General features: G+C 35.8%; 1 protein-coding gene across 1 annotated transcript; it reads right to left on the bottom strand.

Annotated features, from left to right (window-relative positions):
* Window positions 1–309: 309 nt before the first annotated feature.
* On the bottom strand, window positions 310–17,318 carry LOC127132516 (uncharacterized). The gene is made up of 21 exons (XM_051061477.1): window positions 16,710–17,318; window positions 16,551–16,635; window positions 15,656–15,695; window positions 15,325–15,567; window positions 13,890–13,989; window positions 13,749–13,823; window positions 13,277–13,375; window positions 12,854–12,970; window positions 12,655–12,770; window positions 12,440–12,539; window positions 11,689–12,047; window positions 10,813–11,137; window positions 9,994–10,208; window positions 8,681–8,899; window positions 5,085–5,271; window positions 4,212–4,459; window positions 2,564–2,656; window positions 2,376–2,477; window positions 1,930–2,287; window positions 1,288–1,425; window positions 310–1,216 (listed from the first exon to the last, which is right to left on the bottom strand). Exons 1-21 carry the CDS (start codon window positions 16,839–16,841, stop codon window positions 575–577), a joined length of 3,993 nt encoding a protein of 1,330 aa, XP_050917434.1. The 5' UTR covers window positions 16,842–17,318; the 3' UTR covers window positions 310–574.
* Window positions 17,319–22,482: the final 5,164 nt, after the last annotated feature.

The raw sequence follows: 22,482 nt of genomic DNA on the forward strand, positions 1-22,482 counted from the left end.
ACACACTAGTCGCCTCTTTGTAAATATATGGCGGAGATTGATATACATCTAGGCCATCAATATAAATGCAGAAGAAAGCCATTAGCTAGGAGAATAAGGGAGACATCCAGATATCACTTGATTTCTTAAATAAAGAAACCAGCTCTCATGTCCAGCCATGAAAGGCCAAAAAGAAAATGACAAGAAAAGATTGCAGCTGAAAGGCATAATTGTATATGCAATCCACAAACTCTTTACAAATAAGAGACTGGCCTTTAACTTGTACAGTTTTAGAACATCACAAAATTTATACAACCAAAAACAATTGAGTAGGAATTAAAAAAGCCGCACTCATATGTGTCCGGATATCACACAATCATGATTCACAACAATATGAGAAAACACATCAGCTCGGAAAATTGAGAGAAAAATAGGAAAACACATCGGCTAGGTACAATTGTACCACCAGAGTTACACTTGTTACAAACTAATATACTAGATTTCCTTTATATCTAAATTGATTTCTTTACAAATGTAAATAAATCTTCAATTGTAAATAAATTCATTTACTTCAACAGTGCGGGAGGTGTACCAATCATAGGAAAGGGTCGCCACTTGCAGGCGCTGTAGTTGGATTTGGAATATTAGTCTCTGAAACCTCTGCTACTGGTGATGGGGCTTCAGGAGGTGCTGGATCGCTTGTAGGCTCTGCCTGAACAGTTTCCCCATTAATATTTGGATTTTTGTCACTCACTGATGCTGCGATAGGAACTCCATTATCTACAGAGGTTTCTCCAGAAATTGATTCAGGTGGAGCAGCCTCAGGAGTTGGCGTGGAGTCTGATGGAGGTGGATCACTAACTGGTGCAGGTGTAGGCGTAGGTGCAGGTGCAGGTGCAGATTCGGGCTGCTGCGCAGAACTGTCTGGCGCTGCTGTGGTTGTAGGAGGTGCTTCCAGTGCTAACGGCTTGCCTGGTTGTGGTTGGGAATTCTGAGTAGCAGAAGCTGGTTTTTTCTGAATGGAGATAGGGGCATTAAGTGACATCATCCCCGGAGGTAGGATTTCAATAGGTGGCTTCTTCCCTGCTTCTGCCAAACTCGTAAGCTTAGGCTCCTCAAGAGAAGCTAGAAATGCAGATGTAGCATCTGTTTTTTGTGACGGAGTAGGCTCAACCTCTCTCTGTAGAATTTGGTTCCAGGTCTGAACCAAATTCTTCAGAGTTGGCCGTCCATGTGCCTGAAAACAACAAGGTCAGACTTACTAATGCTAAATAGAGTGATAAACTAGTTGTATATAACTAATCATACGTGGGCATGAAGCACAGCCTCTGCCAGCATTCCAGTATCCTGCCATGCTTTCTCCATTAGAGCATTGTCACCCAAAACAGCAGCAGAAAATGCAGCTTCCCGTCCCAAGCCAAGCGTGATTAGGTTGTTTATCAGACCCTGTGGTGCATAACATAATTCTTTGTTTTAATTAAAACAAAAACTTCAAAACTGAAAAGCTAAAGAATAATTGATCTCAAAAGGACGTATATTAAAAGACACTATCAAACAGTCATTTTATTTAAAAAATTGTGTATTAAGTTAAATAAAAAATTGAACATTTTTGTCCAAAAAAAATTGTGTATTAAGTTTAATAATAAATTCTTTAATCTAAATAATCACAAACTCTTCTCTCTCACACACACTCACACAAACAGATGTTAACATGCACACACTTCTCCAAGTATATAACGATAAGAATAAACACTTCTATAATTCCAGGGTATTGTTTTTTGTTTCCTACCATCTCGATCTCAGTTCTTGGGATTGGGCTTTACTTGAATAAAATTATATTCTATTAATTATGATCCAGCTCTATTAGATTGTTATGCCAAATTGCCAACATGCACCAAACAGACAGAAAGCAGTGGGTTGGAAGAGCAAATATTAAGAAAGGTTGCCTACACTTAGCCGAGTCAACTCTCCATGATTTGCAAGGCGCAATGCTAATCCCCTCAGCTCATGACCTTGTAAAGCACCTTTCACTGATCCAGCGGCAGCTAACCTCTTCAGAGCTTCACGGGCAATTTCACCCTGTGCTGTAGCATCTGCAGCATCGATAAGTTCCAAAAACTCTTTTGCGAATTTCACTATGCCCTGAACACCTTCAACTACATCTTGTTTTTTATCTGTTAAATTAAGAATGTCATTCAAACCAAGCCCAGTACCATCATGACCTATATCCCGGCTGTTACTCATGGTAAGAAGACAATGAAGAGCTCTCTTCAAATCATTGCTCTTCATTGCCAAATCAAACTCCAACCTGCAAAACGTAAACAGTCACCATAAGGAGTAAAGAAATTTTGCCCAAATGTCAATTGCAAGCTCTTAACTGTAAGCATACAACACACCTCTTTGATAATCCAGGTAAATGAAGTGCTTCAGTAGCATAGCCCATTCCTAGCATAAATTGTGCTAAATCATCATGGTGTTCTCTCCCAAGCCTACTTGCCCTGTTTGAAAAGGTATAATGTGAGATATCCATATATAATCTGAACTAGTAAGCAGTAAATATGAAAAGAGAGCAGGAAATCAACACCATTTTACTGCACTAACAGCATCACCATAAGCAGCAAGACATCGGCAACGAATACCGGGATGACTCAGGGATAAGGCGTGAGCTCGCATGTACCTACCACAAGCCAGGAATCAGTAGATCATTCTTGAAACCAGTATCTAAAACAAATGAAAACCTCTGAAGCATGCGTACTTCTAAAATGGTGAAGTAGCAGTACCGGGTATGCACTCGTATCGGGTACGCACTCGTACCAGATACTCGTTAGTATATTTATGTGTTTTAATTTTTTTGTTATTGTATCTTAACATTATTTTTGGTTTTTTCTATTTTTTATAATGGTGTTTTTGTATCATACATTTTATAAAAAATTCTTATTTCTTATTAAAGTACCCGTACCTTGATTTTTTTTTAAATGACATATCTCGTACCGGTACCAGTACCCGCCGGATACCATACCCGTACCTATGCATCATAGATAAAAACCTTAAATATGAAATCCATCTATAAATACAACATCCATGTGTTAGCTAAGAGAAAAGTGAACACTCAAATTTTTATGAAATGACTAATGTTAGTTGTTACTTGGTTAGAGGAATTAAGCAGATGACCTCCTTATCACTCCAACCCCTATGTTCCTCTCCCAAACTACCAAGTCAGCTTATCACTCCTTAAAGTCAACGCTCAATTAAACACATTAAGTGCACCGCACATCACTTTATAAGTGCTACTCGAACTCTGTTTCGAAAACAAATGTTCCTAATCACATGCTTTCTTGAATTTCTGCTGACTGGCTCATCCAGTAGACCAGCACAACATTTGTTCCTAACGAAGTGACATCAAAATAATACATTGATTCCCCCTCCAGTGTTAGACATTTACTCTCCTTTACATGTAGATCAGTATAGAAAGGGTATAGATACACAAAAGGTGTTAAGTTTCTCTAGTAAAAATACAATAGTTTCTGAAAATTTAAGGGAATTAACCTAGAGGGAGATAATCATATAATCTAGCCTGATGTGAAAGCCATCAATTTGTTTCATGCACTAATACTATAGCAAAAGATAGAGCAGAAAATCCAGGAAAAAATAGATCGTATACAACTGAGCACGTGTACAGGTTTGGACGAATTATATGTTGTGAGCTCTCACGTTGAATATGGATGTCTTGAACATTTAGTGGGGGTTGTCTTGGAACTGTTAGGTCATCAATTTGGGGTCAACATGAGGGAGCATTTTTAGATTGGGATCTTTCTTTATGACCAACACACCTTGTGAGAGACACACCACATACTCACCAAAAAATCTTAAGGTGATAGGTGTGTGAGTTTTCTTATAAAATGCTCAATATCCCCTTGGGACTTTGCTGCACTTGTTTCTCAACACTTCCAACTCACGCTTATTTTTCTTAACAGTATTTGAAGTAATAGGACCATTAAATACTTACTGCTGGAAATAAAAATCAATAAGATTATATGTAGTATTGGAAATTTAGGATATCATAGGAAATTGTCAAAACAAATTGTCCTTATATTTATTTTCTGAACAAAAGATTTCATGCACTTAACTCAAATCTTCTGTATTATTTTCTTTAGACTATTTTCTTGTTTTAAAACATCCAATTGAAAGTAAGATGCCCACACTAAAAATTGAAAGTGAAAAGCCCAAACTACCTGTCAATTAGCCAAAGAACTCCATCTTTGACACCCACTACAACAAGAGGCCCAACTGGACGTTTCTGCTCCGTTGGAAAACGAGTAACTGCCACAGACACACCCCCTCCACCAACCGCTACTTCACTTGTCCTTCTCTCCTCTGCTTCTTTTGTCCAAGGGTCATCACTATCAACTCTAGACTGTTTTGGTAATGATAGAAAAGGTGGCACTGAAGGAGCATGCTGAAATGAAGCCAGTCGAACCACCTAGAATAGGAACAGGAAACATCTTCATATCTCTTTCTCTCATAAGTTACAAGATCAAAGTATAAGACACCCACCAAGTAAACCAGCAATATATGTTTGTTCTTATTAGATGAGATGACAAAGTAACTCGTGGTGTGTTTGTGTAATCTACAACATGAGGATCTAAAACAAAAATTTCAATATTTAAAACAAGGAGATAAAGCAGACACTGGATATAACCAATTCAAGAGCAATATTCTCTGCTCTCAAATTTCTCACAAGAAGTAACTTTTAGAAATAGTACAATACCAAACCAGAATCATAGACTTGAATTAAATTTAATTATCTCCAACAATGCAAAAATAACGCAAAAAACTCACAGACGTGAAGCTCATATTCTTTCAGCCTTTAAAACTGAAGAAAGCTAATAGTTAATCATAGATGTAGAATATATCAATGTTTTTAACACAGAGGTACTCTAGTTTTTAAAAGTAATGCGGGTTTTAAAGAAGAAGAAATCTAATTACACACAAAATTCCATATAAAATATTATTTCAGCTCATTCAAGCAACATCTATCAAACATATCTCGAAATAAAATTTTAAGTCATGTCCATATATAACAAAAATTGAAAACATTTTTTAACCTGCAGCATTGGTGGCCTCAATGGTATTCTTTCTTCTGTAGAAGATTGAGGACCTTCAACTGTAATTAGTGCTAACTCCCCGTGCTCTGATATTGCTCTTGTCTGTGCTTCTCTCATTTTCTGCTCATCTTTCATCTTCTTAGTTTCAATGTCGACTTGTGTAACCCCAGCGTCCACAAAAACAACTCTGACACCAAAGCAAATATGTTAACTAAATTATGAATATTAGCTGTTGGTGATTTTAATAAGTGAGAGAGAGAGAGAGGGAGGGAGGGAGGGAGAGGGGGAGGGGGAGGGAGAGGGAGAGGGAGAGGGGGAGAGAGAGAGAGAGAGAGGAGAGAGAGAGAGAGAGAGAGATTAAGGCCTCATAGACAGCAATCAGTGGTCAAACGTATCAATCAGAAATTAGCTACTCAATTATCAGGTTCAAGGAGAACTTCCTAAAGAACTAGAGGTTGTTGATACTGATGACATTTATCTTGACAAGGTGTTGGGTACAAGGGTGACAGTACATGCAGGTGTGATTGTTTCTCAGAGTCTTATTCAATGGAAGAATAAGTCTTTGGATGATGCTACTTGGGAAGAAGATGCTTATCTGAGGGGACAATTTCCTGAATTTAGCCTTGAGGACAAGGCTGATTTTAAGGAGGGTGGTGTTGATAGAGATATGGATGACGAGGTGGGCCTTAACTATAGACCTAAACCAAAAGTGTGGAGGGTTATACTAGAAGAAGTGGTAAAGGAATAAAAGAATAGAAGGAATAATTATAGGAGCTTGTTATTGTTATTATAGGAGTTTGTTATTATAATTAGAGGAGTTTGTTATAATAATTAAAGGGGTTTGTTGAAATAAAATAGGAATAAGCTTGTGGCTATAAAAGAGGACAGGAAAGGTAGGAATAAGGCATCTAGGGATTCTACTAGGATTCACCATCTTGGTGAGGGAAGCACTGTGTACTTAGGGATTGATAGGTATTCACCATCGGTTGTTATTTTCATCATTATTATTTTGTATCTGTTCATCCACGATAATAGAATTGCGGTATTCTTTTACTGTTTCATTCATTTATTCTCTATTCTTCCATATATTCATATAAGAACCCATCACTATCTAAATGACGGACCTCATAAAATTTCATAGTATCAAACTCTATTTTAAAAAAAAAAGCTTATATTATAATCTTTAAGCATTTTACAAACGCCTCAATGAAAGTATAGGCAATATCAGATATTTGTCGATGGACTGAAATGAGAAGGATGATATCGGACATATAAAGATTAGATGAATAATCCGACTTAAAAAATAGTTTACGATTATTCAATAAAATTGTTTTGCAAATAGCATCTCTTAGCAAATCTTGTCACTAAAACAACCACGAAAATAGGTGATTTGGTGATTTAGATTATATTGTTTGAAAGAAAATATAATCTAAACTTATCTATTAACTCTTGTAAAAGTTGAATTTCACATTTGAGAACGGACAAAGGTTTTCCAGGTCTGTCCTAAATAGGAAATCACAATCCTAAAACTAGTTTTTCTTAAAACTTCAATTCTCTAAAAACTAGTAGGGTGCATATGGGTATACACGGTAAGATATTAGGTTGATGGATCTATTGAAAGGTATAAGACAAGATTGATTGTCAAAGAATTCACTCAACTTATGGAATAGATTACTCAAAGACATTTACTCTATCGCAAAAATGAATATTGTCAAACATGAGGGGGGGTGTTGGACTTTCCGCCTTAATTGCGGTCTGCCCCTAGTCGCTGTAATTGCGGCACTTTGGCTTGCCTCATTGCAGTCCCTAACACCTTCATTGTGTTAGCTTTGAAGGGATGAATTTAGTCTCACATTGCTTAGAGATATGGTTTGTGTTATGTTTATAAGTGGGGGAATTCCTCACCTTACAAACCGGTTTCGTAGGGATGAGTTAGTCCCAACCTAAATTCTGAGATGTAGATAACATTATAGTGACAAGTGATGATGAAGAGGTGCAAGAATTTTAGGCAAACACTTAACCAAGGAATTTGAGATCAAGATTTTGGAAAAATAGAAGTACTTTCTAGAAATTGAAATCGTTCACTCTAAGAAAGGAATATTCATATCTCGAGAAATACATTATTGATTTTTTGCAAAAAACTGACAAGACAGCATGCAAGCCTGCAAGTACACCTATTAATCCAAGTGAGAATGGTTGATATAGAAATGTATCAAAGGTTAGTCAAAAAAAACTTATACATCTATCACATACTAAACTTGATGTTGCTTTTGTTGTAAGTTTAGTCAGCTAATTAATGCACCAATCAAAGGAGATTCATATACAAGTTGTGCTCTGAATTATGCAATACTTGAAAGGAACTCCGCGTAGAGGAATTTTGATTGAACGGAATGGATGTGTGGGTCTTGAAGCATATACTAATTGAAAATATTCTGAGCGGAAGAGTAAAAAACAAAATGTGGTGTCTAGATTTAGTGTTAAAGCAGAGTCCAAGGCATTGGCGCCAGAGATATGCGAACTATTATGGCTGAAAATATTCTGAGTGGAAGAGTAAAAAACAAAGTGCGGTGTCTAGATTTAGTATTAAAGCAGAGTTTAGGGCATTGGCACCAGAGATATGTGAACTATTATGGTTGAAAATGATCTTAGATAACTTAGAGATAAACATTGATTAACCAATGAGACATTATTGTAATAATAAGTCTGCTATTAGCATAGCCCATAATCCAATGCAGCATGATAGAACCAAACATATTAAAGTTGATAGACACTTCATCAAAGAAAAATTAGATAGTTGCCTTATTCGCACTTCATATGTTTCTTTCCGAGGCAACCTTGCAGACCTGCTAACTAAAGGGCTAAACAACAATAACTTTGAAAAGATTGTTTCCAATTTAGGAATGATGGATATTCATTCACCAACTTGAGGAAGAGTGTTATATAAGTCGCTTTATTCATATTTGAATTATACTCCCTCCGTTTTTTATTATAAGTCGCTTTAGGAAAAAAAATTATACCACAATATAAGTCACTTTATATTACCAATGAATCATTAATGCTACTTTTCCTATTATACCTTAGAAGTTTATTACTCTCTCTTTTTTCAATTATGTAAATTTATCTTTCTCATGTTATTAATGAAGGACAATTTTGTAAAAACATTCAGAATTTCTCATTTTTATACAACAGTCATTATTTTTCTTAATACGTGTGAAAAGTCAAAAACAACTTATAATAAAAAACAGAGGTAGTACTTTATTCAATTTTCACAATAATATCCAAACAGGGGAGATGAAACTTTTTGTAGAACTGCAGATACACCAACAATGTTCAACCCTGGCATGGTTTATCCATTACTATTTACTTCCTGAACTAGATATATGTTCGCCAGAATTTCCTAAATCATAACTCTCCATTTTTCATTGGTCATGAGGAATAAATGCTATAGTTGGTCTCTTTATAAAAAGGCCAAGGAATTAACTTTGTAAATTATAGTTTTCCATTTCAACTTTCTAAACTAAAGCAAACTTACGGAAAAAACAGTGGAGCACTAAACCAAAAATACAAAAAAGACGAGTAATATGGTAGACACTTACTCTATAGTTGTTGGTGTCGCCACAAACAGTTGCCTCCGATGCCAAACAGCACTAGTAGCATATGGAATTGAAACATCTCCCAGGTATCGATATTGTGGGCGCAAAGAAGATATGACTATGTATTGTTGGTATGCAAATGCACAATACTCGACGGTTTGGTCCCAAGCAGTCCATTCTGGCTGAGGAAGTAGACCCCCCACAGGCTGAAATGTCTCCCAACTGAACCACAAACAAAATTAAATGCAAGTTAAATCTAAATGTTATGAAACTCGTGAACTCTTACCCTCATAAAACTAACACGGATTATATACTGTATTCAAATTTATATGAATGTGATGCAAATGAGGGGGGTTAACAGGTTGTACAGAATTGGGAGGGGAGGAAAAAAAACTACCACATAATTTAGGCAATAATCCTTATTCGATATTTGAGGGTGAGGTGGCCCAGAAGCATGCGTCAAACAAGGTGATTAAAACACTTACTAATATTATAGGTGGCAAGTGTAAAAGCACATGGCCACAGCCTCTTAACATGTAAAAATCATTGGTACAGATAGTCTTGCAAAGAGTATGAGTATGTAAAAGATTCTTCTTACTAATTGTCTGATTCTACTATAAAAGAATAACACCTTTGATAGAGCTGAACCGCAACCTTTCATAAGGAAATCTTTTTTTTATTTGGTATGGATAAAAGATCTTCCTATGTTATACTCCCTCAGGTCTCATATGTAAGCAACAGCAAAAATTCAATGGACTCATATATAAAAGCACAAATCTCCTAAAATTATAACATTTAATATACTATTTAAATTTACCCCTAATGTTTTCATATTTTCTTGTTTTCAACAATTTTCAAGGCAAAAAGTAAGGGTAAAATTGGAAGGGGAAAAGAGGGAATGTATAAATAGTGGGACATAAAAACATCTTTGATATAAAAAAAAAAAAGAGATAGGGGGAAATAAAGAAAATGGGAGTTACTAGGTGACTTGGAGGAATGACATAGGAGTTGGAGTGATAAGGAGAATATGGGTTCATCTCCCACCACTAACAAAATACAACTAACATTTTGCCCATCTCTCTCCATGTCAAAAATGGAAATTCCCTCGAAACAGACATGAGGAAGTACCAGAGATAATCCTAAACCTAGACTTATTCTAAAGCAAAACTAGAATCAAAGTGGTCCCCTTATACATGTGAGCATTCTAATCTTAAAGAGACTACTCTTTTTAGAGGCCAGGTGTGGGAAAGAAAGGAAATTCTGAATTTATCAAACATGATTTTTTTTTGTTACTGTACAACAATCATAAATTTCACCTGTATAACTGGAAGTTTTGAGGTGCCGCCTCAGCTGGAGATCTATGTGAAGAAAATCCATCATCATAAGTGGAAAATGAAGAAAGACCACTGCTTCCATAACCTGATAACGGCATAGACTGGATTGTCGAAATAGCAGTAGCAGCAATAGGACTGATTCTTCTAGATGTCCGATAGGCAACACCAAGCAGTGCCCCTCCATGCAAACCAATGACCTAAAACAGATACATTGATTCAAAAGGTACCCTAACATTCAAATTGTTGCTCCTGTTTTCAATACTGTCTTTGAAGAATAAACATGCAAAAGAGGTCATACTATCTTTGCATAGAAAAACAAACAGATTTATGACTCTTGGCAATGGATAGAAGTGGATTATTTATTATAAAGAATTTTGAAATCAAAGACATGATAAATACATTTTGGAACACCACTACTGCCAATTTCAAAAAGATATTCATTACAATATTTTACAAGAAACAGTAAAACAAAACAAAAAAAACATTCACTGACGAATTATCCGATAAATTAGTTCCTATAGCACCAAATTGACATTTACATAACAATAGCAACAATACCTACCAAACGTGGACTATCTAGAGATAGTTATTCAATCAATTGATAATTATAATTTATAGTCATGATTAATCTAAGAATAGAGTACATAATTTAGTAGCTATTAATCAAGTGCCATTTATTTTAAAATTTTGCAGAAGTTTGATTTATATGAATAGAAGCACTGCCAGTAAAGCCCGAATCATCCAATCCTATATATTATGATAAACTTTTACGAGGAATATTTGAGACTGAAAGAATCTTACTGGTTCATTGCGTGCACCAACAGACCTCATTAGTATATTTGATGTTCCATCATCCAACACGATTCGCACTTGAACAGAAGCTGAGGAACCAGCAGCAGCTGCAGCTGCAGCTGCTTGTGCTGCAGCAGCTTCTTTTGCTCTTTTTGATGAACTACCCTTGGGAATTATAGGAATTCGGGGAGGTAATGATGATTCCAATATAGCAAATCTGTCACGACAAGCATCCCAAGCGAGAAGCCTTGCACTGCCAGAGTCAACAATTGACCAATCACTGACCTTGTAGACAGAGAAATAAGGAATATCTGGCCATACGATTGCTAAATACCTGCAAACATATGATACAGTAAGAAAGTGCCCAAAAGGCAATCCAACTAACAAACTAAATACTAGAAGAGGAGGTAGCATAACGGTAGAAAGGCTACAACATACAAAAACGTGGTTAAGTTAATAATCTCAAGCTGTGACTTATAAGAGGTATACCAGAAGTTATAATTCTGTGCATTGTACATCTGTATTTAAATATAAACTTCTTTGGCAAAAAAAATGTCCCTTTAATAAGTCCCTTTCCAAATTACTAGATGCATTAACTATTTTTTAAATTAAAAAAACCTAATGATTAAAATACTAGAGACAATCATTAATTTAGTGGAAAAGTATGAGTCCAAATAATTGAAGGGCAATTTTGATAAATCAATATACATTGTTGACAAATTTTAACGTGAATAACTAGATTAAAAAAATTTCCTAATTCTTGTAAATTGATCGAAGAGGGGCTTTACTCAGGGACGAGGGTAGGTTTAAGAAAAAATGTTAGCTTTTAGTTACAGATACACTTTATGGGAAGAAATTCAATAGATTGTAACAAAAGTAACTTACTTTCCTGAACTGCTTACAGAAAGAACCGAGTATGAATCATGAGGAACAGGTGTGCTAATGTGCTTCTTCCCCTGCTTGACAGTCAATGGTTCAAAAGAATCTCCCTGAGGTCTTCCTGTTTCCGACAAGGAGCTGTTATTTCCAAGGGATGGATTTACAGAGTTGTTCAGTTGAAAATTTAATAGCTTTAGCTCCCTTTCAATTACAAATACAGCCGAATGCTCTCTACTGTCTGGTGGGGTAAGTAGGGGAGCAACAGGTGGAAGAGATCTAGCATCAAACTCGCAGATAACAACACCAATATTGGTTCCAATAGCAACAAGATGTGGCTGCAGTGTATGTGCAACCATACAATACACCTGCAGCAAAAATCGGCGGCAAAAAGTTTGACCAAATCCATTACCAGGTAGAGTCAACAAAAAGAGGTGATTCAGCTGGGAGCAATATGGGCTTGAAGTCCAATTTCTTTTTTATTAAAGAGAATTTATTACCCTGGGGCATGATAACAATATTTTGAAACGTACACAAACTTATGAAGCATTGAAATATAGTTTTCCACAGATTTTATAACACTCAATCTTGATCTTATCCTAGCCTCTTGTCTTGTCATCCTTATCCTTACAGTGTTTAGAAGTTTCAAACCATATTCATATCATTATTCTAAGTTGGATAGAATTGACAAGTTAAATAAGAAACAATACATTCTAAACCAAGTCAAAATTAACAAAATGGTAGCTAGTTAGCCACATACCCTCAGTTTCTTATTAGGAGCAAGAGCATGTGGAGGAATAACTGTTGTCAATTCGCACAATGGCCTAGTGAGAGCAGAATATGTGGGATGTTCAATTGCCCTAACAAAAGTTCAAACAAAGTCTTCAAATCTATAATGGATACAGTGCATCATCTCGCAATCTTGTAAAAAATTAAGATACTAAAAGCCACCACAGGAGAAAGAAAACTGCATACCATATGTGAGAATCTTTGACACAGGTTAGAATATCAAGATTTGGAGCTCGAGGGTGGCACCAAGAAGCCACGCTGTGGCAAGCCAATTTTGGAACTGGCTTTATACGCCGCAGCTCCTGAGAATTAAAAGCATGCTAATGCTAAGTCTTTCTAATCGTGAGGGGGATTTTCACAGAATTAAAATGAACCAATAACATACCTTAAAGGAGATTGTGTCCCATATAGCTAATGTCTTATCTGCACCAATTGTAATTAGCTGAGGAGCACCTCCCATCACTCTGGATAGCTCAACTGCCACAACCCCACCATCATGTGCCTAAGATGCATCATGTGATGTCATAAACAAGAATAATAGGGTAGAAAAATGAGAAACAAAAAGAAATATAAGCTACATAAAATTGGGAAGAGATCAAAATTTTGTTTTGTTCAACTCAATCTAAGTTTTCATTTCCACCTTTCCCTGGAATTACTTGAACAGTGAAGAAATAACAACTGAAATTTAGCCACAATAAACAATGGCTTGTCCCTGTTTCATAGCCATTTCAAGGGATACATATTTCATCTTTCACCAATTATTGAACTAATCAACAAAGTGGACTAAGCATAAGGAAAAGAGTGATACTTTTAAACTCAGCTTGGGTACAAGTTCACGCGAATCGTGTCCATGATCAGCACTCCAAATTATGAGCAATCCGTCACTAGCACCTGAAACCAGGAGAGCCTGAAATCCAACCATAACCCCACCCCCAAAAGAAAAACGGAATAAAATGTCACTAGTATTCCACACAAAAAAAGAAGTATCCAAGTGTACAAAAGCAGCACATGCATTCCCCATATTAACAAACAATTGTAATTTCTCAATGAATTGTCTAGATGGACACTAAGCTGTCACAAAATGAAATTTTCTGCAAATAAAGTTTGAATTGGAACTGATACAAGCCTGAACCAATGCCTACAAATGCAGAATATATTAGAAGTTGAGGGTTAACATTATTTTTTGTTAAAGCATAGGTAAAAATATGAAATACCTAAAAACAATGCTAGTAAAATAAAATTGTGTAGCATAAATTCATCCATGGGTAATCAAGATCTACCTCGCCTGAAGCTGCCATGAAGGACTTCAAGCAAGAGATTGTTCCTTTATGACCACCAGTGTATCTTCTTGCAAGCTGCATGGAACAGGAGCATCATAACATGCTAATAGTTGAGACTAGATAATTATTTTGGTTACTAACCTTCCATGTAATCATTGAGAGAACTCTAATGACACCATCAGATGCACCAAAAGCCACAAGAGGACCATCACCAACGCCAGATCTATAAAGGAACTCCATGCTGTAGTAGTAGGAAAAATTGGAAACTTGAAACAACTTGTGACGTGTATGAAGATTGCAAAAGAAAAATACAAATAGTCACAATAAAAACATGCATTCTTGCCAACAAATTTGTGATTTTAAGACTATACTAAATCTCCATATGGAATTTGGCCACTTATCAATACAAATGCTGAAATGCCCACCCAAGCACTATTCAATTTGTATATGCATGTTCTTGGTTGTTGTGTTTGTATTCTTTTCAAAATGTGGTGATTTTTGACACCAGGGACTTTAATTTGTACAAACAATCAAAGTAACAGCTAATAAGATGGAAAGTGAATTACTGTCAAGCAAAATCTCCATATGGAATTTGGCAATTTATCAATGCAGATGCCGAAATGGCCACCCAAGCACTATTCAATTTGTTATGCATGTCTCTTGGTTACTGTGTTTATATTTGTTAGTGAAAGAGAGAAATTTGGGAGTGGGTAAGAGTTGTAACTCACAAGCGAAATCTTAAACAGAGTAAAAGACTAAAAGTAAATAACAAGACAGGGACTTTTTAAAGATCAGTAAATTGTGCCTACGTCTCCAAGTGCACTATGACTGCCTCTTTGTATTATAATATTATTTAGAGTTGAATTAGGATTACAAATCTGGTACGTGGTGTATGATAGTACAGATAACAAATCAACTCGCATATCTCGCTCCGTTACGCTCTACTCCAACATTTGACCACTTTTCAGACAATAGACATACACGGAGATAAGGTAACAAGCCCACACAGTAGAGGCCATTTAAGGAGGAATATTATAAATTATAAGTAAATTAGACCAAAAAACTAACAACATTAAAAAATGGTCAAATTTCAGAAATCCTACGGTATCTGTCCTATGACTCCACCAGAGAGCAACTACTCTTATTGTTTAATTCAAGGACATATAAACATGAAATGATTCCAGCCTGATGAACCAGGAAAATAAATAAATATCGGCACAGTTTGATATATAACATAAAAGCATTGCTGGAGTTGCTGATGTGTGAATATAGATCACATGTTCGAGTCTGATATTAATCCCTTGCAAACGCAAGTTATGATAGATTCACAATCAGTCCGACCCTTATCTGAACCTCACATGGTAGGTGCTATATAGCATCCTTTAAAAGCATTGCTTGCGTTGAAAAACCCCAAAACTATATCAACGACAGCTTCACAGTCATAATAGAAAGTCGAAAAAGGATGATTTGGGTAAGCATCAATACAAAAAAAGAAAAACAGCCATAGGATGGTTAACATGTCTTGCCTTAATAGATAGTGTGTAGCAATTTTAACAATAGCATAATAAAAACTTACCAGTGTAGGGACTTGTTATCAAGCTCTTGCTTTGGTACATCACGGCCACGCATTGTCACCAAGTCCAAAAATATTGCTTTGTTTAAACAACATATGACAAGAAAATGCCTCCCTTTTGTTGATGGGGCGGGAGAACTAAAAGATGAAGTATGGACAGCTGTTGGTGCTTCTGCTGCTGCAGAGCGATTATGCCAAAGTTGCCAAAAGCGTACATCATCATCATAAAAATTCACCTGCTTGACACTTTAAGGCAGGTAAAAAGTTAATATAAGCAAACGAACCATTGAAGTAAAACTAAAATGATATAAAAACACAAAGCAAGGTATACTACCTTCCTCCACGAATGGCTTCTGTCGGTTTTCCTTTGGACTCTACCAAACAAAACAAAAAACATATAGTTACAAAGTTCTGAAACTAGAATATCGCAGAAATATTAAAAGGTCACAAAACATGCTTAAGAAATTGCTGTTTTCTGTGTGCATAAAAAGGAACTCAATTGTTAAAGTTTACTTAATCCTAATAATGTCAGAGCATAACCAAACAGAAACAACAGTAAGCCCTAACATTATAAGTTATCATACTATTCAAAGCTCACAAAGCAAATTAACCTGATTTGAGGGTTTTCTCACCGGTAGCAATAAAACAAGTTGACAAACATTGATAACTAGTCAATTCCTCAAAATACAACAACAATCAAGCCTTATCCCACGGCTACATGGATCAACTTCCGCCATAATGTTCTATCCAAGACCATATTTCTATCCAAATTGTTAATCTCGAGATCTTTCTTTATAACTTCTCTTATAGTTTTTTTAGACCTTCCTCTCCGTCTATATGATCTACTCTCCTTTCCATAGAATCTTCAGGTCTTCTCTCTACATGCTCAAACCACCTAAGTCTATTTTCCGCATCTTATCTACTATAGGTGTTATCCCAACACTTTCATTAAAATTGTCATTTCTAACCATTGTGTCTAGTCAATTACTCAAAATAACAGTGACAAATGACAATTACAATAAGAATGCTGAAAACGAACAAATTCCTGTGGACGAATGTTAAAGAAAACTAGTATCACAGTAATATTCACAGAAAACGAGATTTATGTTTCCAAATGTATCCAATAAAAGCAAATGTACCAAGTCTGTAGTAACAACGAATGCTACTTTTTGAGAATTCATTCATTTCCATTTAAATTTTTTGAAAAAGTTACACCAATAGAGTTAAACCTGTTTCTCCCTCAGCCAGTTTCTCCAATTTGGCACCTACTAAACGTCGTTCATCGACTCCACCAGCTTTCAACTCGTATATCACCTGAAGAACGCTTCAATCAAAACAAAGCAATAATAAAAAGGAAAACGAAACTAAAAATGAAAAATCAATTTCACCTGACGGTGCTCCCAGTTCCAAACAGATACTCGATCTGAATCATCGGCAGTTACCATCCATGGATGCGTCGGATGCAATTGGATCTTAACGATTTTATCGGCAGAGGGACGAAACGCTTTTAGCCGCAGCATTTCCTTCTATTTTCGTAGCTAAGAAAAGCGATTGTGAAGAAAATTGTTTCCAGAAGTTGTTGAGATCGGAATCGCGACTTCAGATTCTGTTCAATTTCAAATCTGGTGAAAATTCAGACTCCGTGTCGATTTCAAAAATGTGCGTTCATCGAACGCGCCTTAAAGGCGGCACGGAGTTATGAATTTCTTCCGTCTTCAAGAACGATGCTCCTTAGTTGTATCTTGTTTTCTGATAAACGAAACGGAATAAACAGAAAATTTTCCGATAATGTATGAGAAGGTTTTTCTCTGGCGACTGAGTGGTTAGCTTTGGAGGCTTGAATTGAAATTTCAGTAATTGTACTTGTGTAGAGAAGCAACAAGGTGATCTCTGCTTGAAGGATCAAGCTTTTCCTCGATTTTGTTTTTATTTTTATTTTTTTCCTTCATTTTCTTCTTCTTTTCTTACATTTTCTTTTTAGTTTTGGGAATTTCTTTTAACACTCTATTAGGTTGAAAAACACTGTAAAAAAATGAAATTGTCATTTAAGTTCAGGTTATACATCTTCGGACCACCACGCATCAATATTATGGCGCACTAAATGAATGACGAATATTAAAAAAAAATTGGAGATATATCTCGGATATTTTCAACAAATATATGATAGTTGATTATTTCAGTGGACATTCCGAAGATACATCTTCGAAAGCTTAGGGCGCTGTCGTACCGCAAACTTTGTCTTTCCTTTTTCATCTTTTTACTCAACCTATGACTTGAGATTCATCTGTACACATTCATCTGCATTCATTATGCACTCACTTTGACAAACAGCGTAGATTCAAAACTTATGAATAACAATTTGATTTTGCTTTATCTTGGGGATTACACATTGACATGTTATTCATGCAACCCTATTTTGTTTGATTGGGCCTTGATAGACCATTTGGCCCCTGAAACCCTAATTGTTGATTCATAACTTCGGCCCCTTGACTTCGGTTTTGTTTGAGGAGGCTTATTGCTTATTTTGGGACCACATATCATGTGATCTGCCTGGTAACATTGTATTGTGGGGGTTTTAACTTTTGATGACCATGGGGTCTGTTTGTTGATCTTGCATTTAAGCAAAACCCTAATTCATGGCATGAGACTTGTGGCCATTATGGTTTACATCATGTTATGTTTGCTTGGAATCGATCATCTTTTGACCAAGAGTTTTAATATTCTTACCTATTTGGTTTTGTACTTCATTCTTGAATTCCTTGAACTTTTCAAAGGACTCTGATTTGTGTTTCATTAAATACACATAACCATATCTACTGAAATCATCCGTAAATGTGATGAAGTACTGAAAACCTCATATGGCTGGTATGTTCAATGGTCAACATACATCAGTATGTATGAGGGCCAAAAGATCATTAGTTGTTTCACCTTTTCCTGTGAATAGAGACTTTGTCATCTTTCCAATTAAACAAGATTTGCATGTCTCATATGATTTAGAATAAAAAGAGTCCAAAAGTTCATCTTTATGGAGTTTGGAAATGTGTTTCTCATTTATGTGGCCTAATCGACAATGCCAAAGGTAAGTTGCATTTAACTCATTAGATTTCATCCTTTTAGTATTAATGTTATAAATAGGCATTTCAAGATCAAGGACATATAGTCCATTGTTCATTTGTGTAGTAGCATAGAATATATCATTCAAATAGATGGAGCAACAATTGTTCTTTATTATAAATGAAAAATCAAACTTGTCTAAACAAGAAACGGAAATAATATTCCTGCTAATTGCAGGTACATAATATAAGTTCTCTGAATTATTAAACCACTAGGTAAAGTCAATACATAAGTTCCTACGGCTAAAGCAGCAACCTTTGCTCCATTGCCAACTCGTAGGTCAACTTCACCTTTTGCCAAATCTCTACTTCTTTTTAGCCCCTACACATTGGTACAAATGTGAGAATCGGATTCAGTATCTAATATCCATGATGCAGAAGTAGATAAATTAATTTCAATAACAAAGATACCTGAAGTTGAAGTCTCTACTCCATTCTGCTTATCTTCCAGGTACTTTGGGCAGTTTCTCTTCTAGTGTTCGGTCTTACCGCAATGGAAGTAGGTGCCTTCCTTTGCTATGCATGCATTAGGCTTCAAAGTAGGAGCAATGGGTTTGGGGTTAGCAACTTCCTTGCCTTTCCCTTTACCACCCTGCTTGGTGGGTCTTTTGTTCTATCTTTTTTCATTTTCGATCATCATAATGGACTTCCCTTTTGACTTCAGATTCTGCTCAGCAGTTCCTAACATGCCTAGCAGTTCAGGAAGAGATTTGTCCATATCATTCATGTTGAAATTAAGGACAAATTGACTAAAGTTGTTTGGAAACGATTGCAAGATCAAATCAGTCGCAAGTTCCTTTATGAGGGGAAAACCCAACCTCTCAAGGTTCTCCATATACCCAATCATCTTGAGCACATGGGGACCTACAAGGTCTCCCTCAGCTAACTTGCCTTGAAAAGGGGCTTTTGAAACTTCAAACCTTTTATGCCTTGCGTACTCTTGATAGATCATCTTTAGGTGTTCGATCATATCGAACGCTGCCATGTTCTCATGTTGCTTTTGTAACTCTGAGTTCATGGTAGCTAGCATGAGGCAAGTAGTTTCATTGGCATAATCGACATGCTTCTTATAAGCATCTCTTTCTGCCTTAGGTGCAGAACTAGGAGGTTCCTCTTCAGGAACAGGTATCTCCAAGACATACAGTTTTCTATCATGTTTAAGGACAATCCTCAGATTTCGGTGTCAATCAAGAAAATTTGTCCTAGACAATTTTTCCTTAACAAGGATTGAGCGTAAAATGTTGTTAGAGGTGTTCGTTGTCATGGTAATCTACATGAAAAATATGAAAATATAAGTATCACTAAAATAACATATTTAATTAGGCCTTTAATTAAATATGCTTTCACTCTCATCATTTGATTCGGAAAATCCCGTTGGAAGATTTTCTAGTGGGTCAAGATCCACATTTCACTTTGTTTTAAGTCTGCGTAGGCGGATTACACAAAACTAGGTTATTTAGGTACGAACTCCTTCCAATTGTATTTAATACAACTCTCGAATATTTTAGTTGGGTGAATAACTCATTATTCCATCATATGGATCATTTCCAACTCTTGCTTCTAAACATATATCATCTTATTATAATTTTTTTAGTTAAGTTTGACCCATTGTTTTAGCAATTAGATATTACAATTATCCCATCGCACCTTACTAATATAGAACATGCACCTCGCATAGGCGAAACCTACATTATTCGATACTAGTCTTGATGAGTGCTAAAACTTGGAAAGCATAAACTTAATATTTAATTTGAGGGAATTTACAATTATTCTGATCTCACCTGCTTATTTATCATATAAATCGTCTCTCACATGCATCAACATATATGCAAAATGAAACAATTATGGCCCCTAGTGCAATTGTTCTCCTAAGCTAATGAGAGAACCTAAGCTAACCTAATAACGATATAAGCTTCTCCAAGTAAGATATTCAAGGTTTTCCTCCTTCGGTATTGTATTCTTCTCTTTCTTCATAATATTACATTACATAAAATAAACTTGTTTTACATACGAGGGAGTGAGATGAGAAAAAAAGTTACATTAAGAGATTAAAAAAGAGGCACGACACGCAAGCCGTATTTTAAAATTCCAAAATAAAATAAAGGAAAACTAAGGTCATAATTGATCACCACAAGACAATAATAATAAACACATTATTATTATTATTATTTTAAATTCTGTTAATTAAATAAACCAAATTAAATTTCGGCGACCGATCACACTACGCAGAGTTAGTCGGGGGTTTCGCTGACTCTTGATACTTTAAAGCACAACACTTATGCAGTCATAACCCTAGTCGCATAACTCTTTGACAACATAACCTTTGTACCTTCATGAACCCTAATACAACAATTTCATATCGTCAAACACACCTCGATTATTAATTCAGTATGATTAATCAACATGTCATTGCTTCACCATACTTTCGTCGAATTCCGAAGCAAATGACCATTGATCGCTCAAAAGAAAACAACCATTAAGTGTTTGAATGGACGAAACAGAAACAATATATCATATATATTATATTTTGCATCAGAATTACTTATATCATATATATAACTTGATCAATCTCAATTGTGTAACCTATGGACGACCGATGTATCATTGTTTCACCATACTAACGTCGGATTCCAAAGCATAGTCAACATCAATCATCCAAATCGTACACACATGATGCCAAAATTTAATTGCTCGTTTATTATTTAATTTATTCTGTCTTTTAATCGTATTAATACAGAAAATAAACAACTATCAGATGCATGGTTTCGTAAGTGGCTTTGATACCACTAGAGGAGAATTGCGATCCAAAACGCAACGGAATTTAAATTTTCTCATTTAGTGATCCTTACGAATGAGCATGATCAGTGATAGAAGTCATTACCTCTTGTGGCGATTGAAACCTTTGATGCAGATCTAAGGAGTGATCACGAACGTTGAATGATGACAACGCCTCTACTCAATCCACACGAACGAAGGCTTTGAGTGAATGAGTGTGTGTGTGTGTGTGTGTGTGTATGTGCGTGTATGTGTGTGTGTGTGTGTGTGTGTGTGTGAGAGAGAGAGAGAGAGAGAAAATTTTCATCTAATCCAATGCTTCTGCACAAGGGTTCTATTTATAGAACCACTTGTGTGGGCTACAAGCTAAAAAGTCCACTTAAGTGTATGTGGCACATATCTTATGATATACAAAAATCACTTAAGTGTGTGGTAACTTACCATATTTCATATTCTACTTAGGTGCAACGTACCTTACGATGTTCTACAATTCACTTAAGTGCGTCATACCTTACGGTGATCCTTATTTACTATATCTCTCATCAATCCGTCCTTTTGTATGTGACCCTGTAGGTTCTCGCGACATTGGTAATTATATTAAATCACATATTTAACATAATAAACTGTGAGCGGTATCTAGCAACACATCATTGTTACCCAAAACACGAAAATGTCATGTGATCTGACAAATCCTTTTGTGATAATACTTATGTGTACAATTACCCTTTTGTCCTTATGCCTATATTGAACACAAGGCATAGACCGTGTCATCCTTGTCCAGTTCAATATTGGGCCCTTAGATATTTATCCTGTTACGCAAGGTGGGCAAATTCCATCTAGGTCACTCATGTCCCTCAGCATGCTTCGTGGAGTACCCATCAACTATCTTTATGGTCATCCAGTTACGGACAATGTTTGATCAACAATAAGACACTCGACTCTACATTTAGGGTTCATAGTGGTTTCAGGTCGAAAGATGGTATACACCACTATCACCATGAGAATAACTTATGACACTTTGCATAACATTCTATATAGTATTCTCATAGCGGGTCAATCCAGTATAAATATTACTCTTAATATTCATACCTATATTTAAGACTTGATAACTCCTTATCCATGATCCATGAGATGTGATCATCAGTCTATACACATAATAGTCTTAATGCTTTAATGTTATCACACTTCACAATAAATATCGACTACTGATTCTTTAAGAATAGTGTCCTATGTTTAATGGGATCTCATTATTAAGTCACACTTGATACATTAA

This window comes from Lathyrus oleraceus, chromosome 3, assembly GCF_024323335.1.
Source record: "Lathyrus oleraceus cultivar Zhongwan6 chromosome 3, CAAS_Psat_ZW6_1.0, whole genome shotgun sequence".
Classification (NCBI taxonomy): Eukaryota; Viridiplantae; Streptophyta; class Magnoliopsida; order Fabales; family Fabaceae; genus Lathyrus; species Lathyrus oleraceus.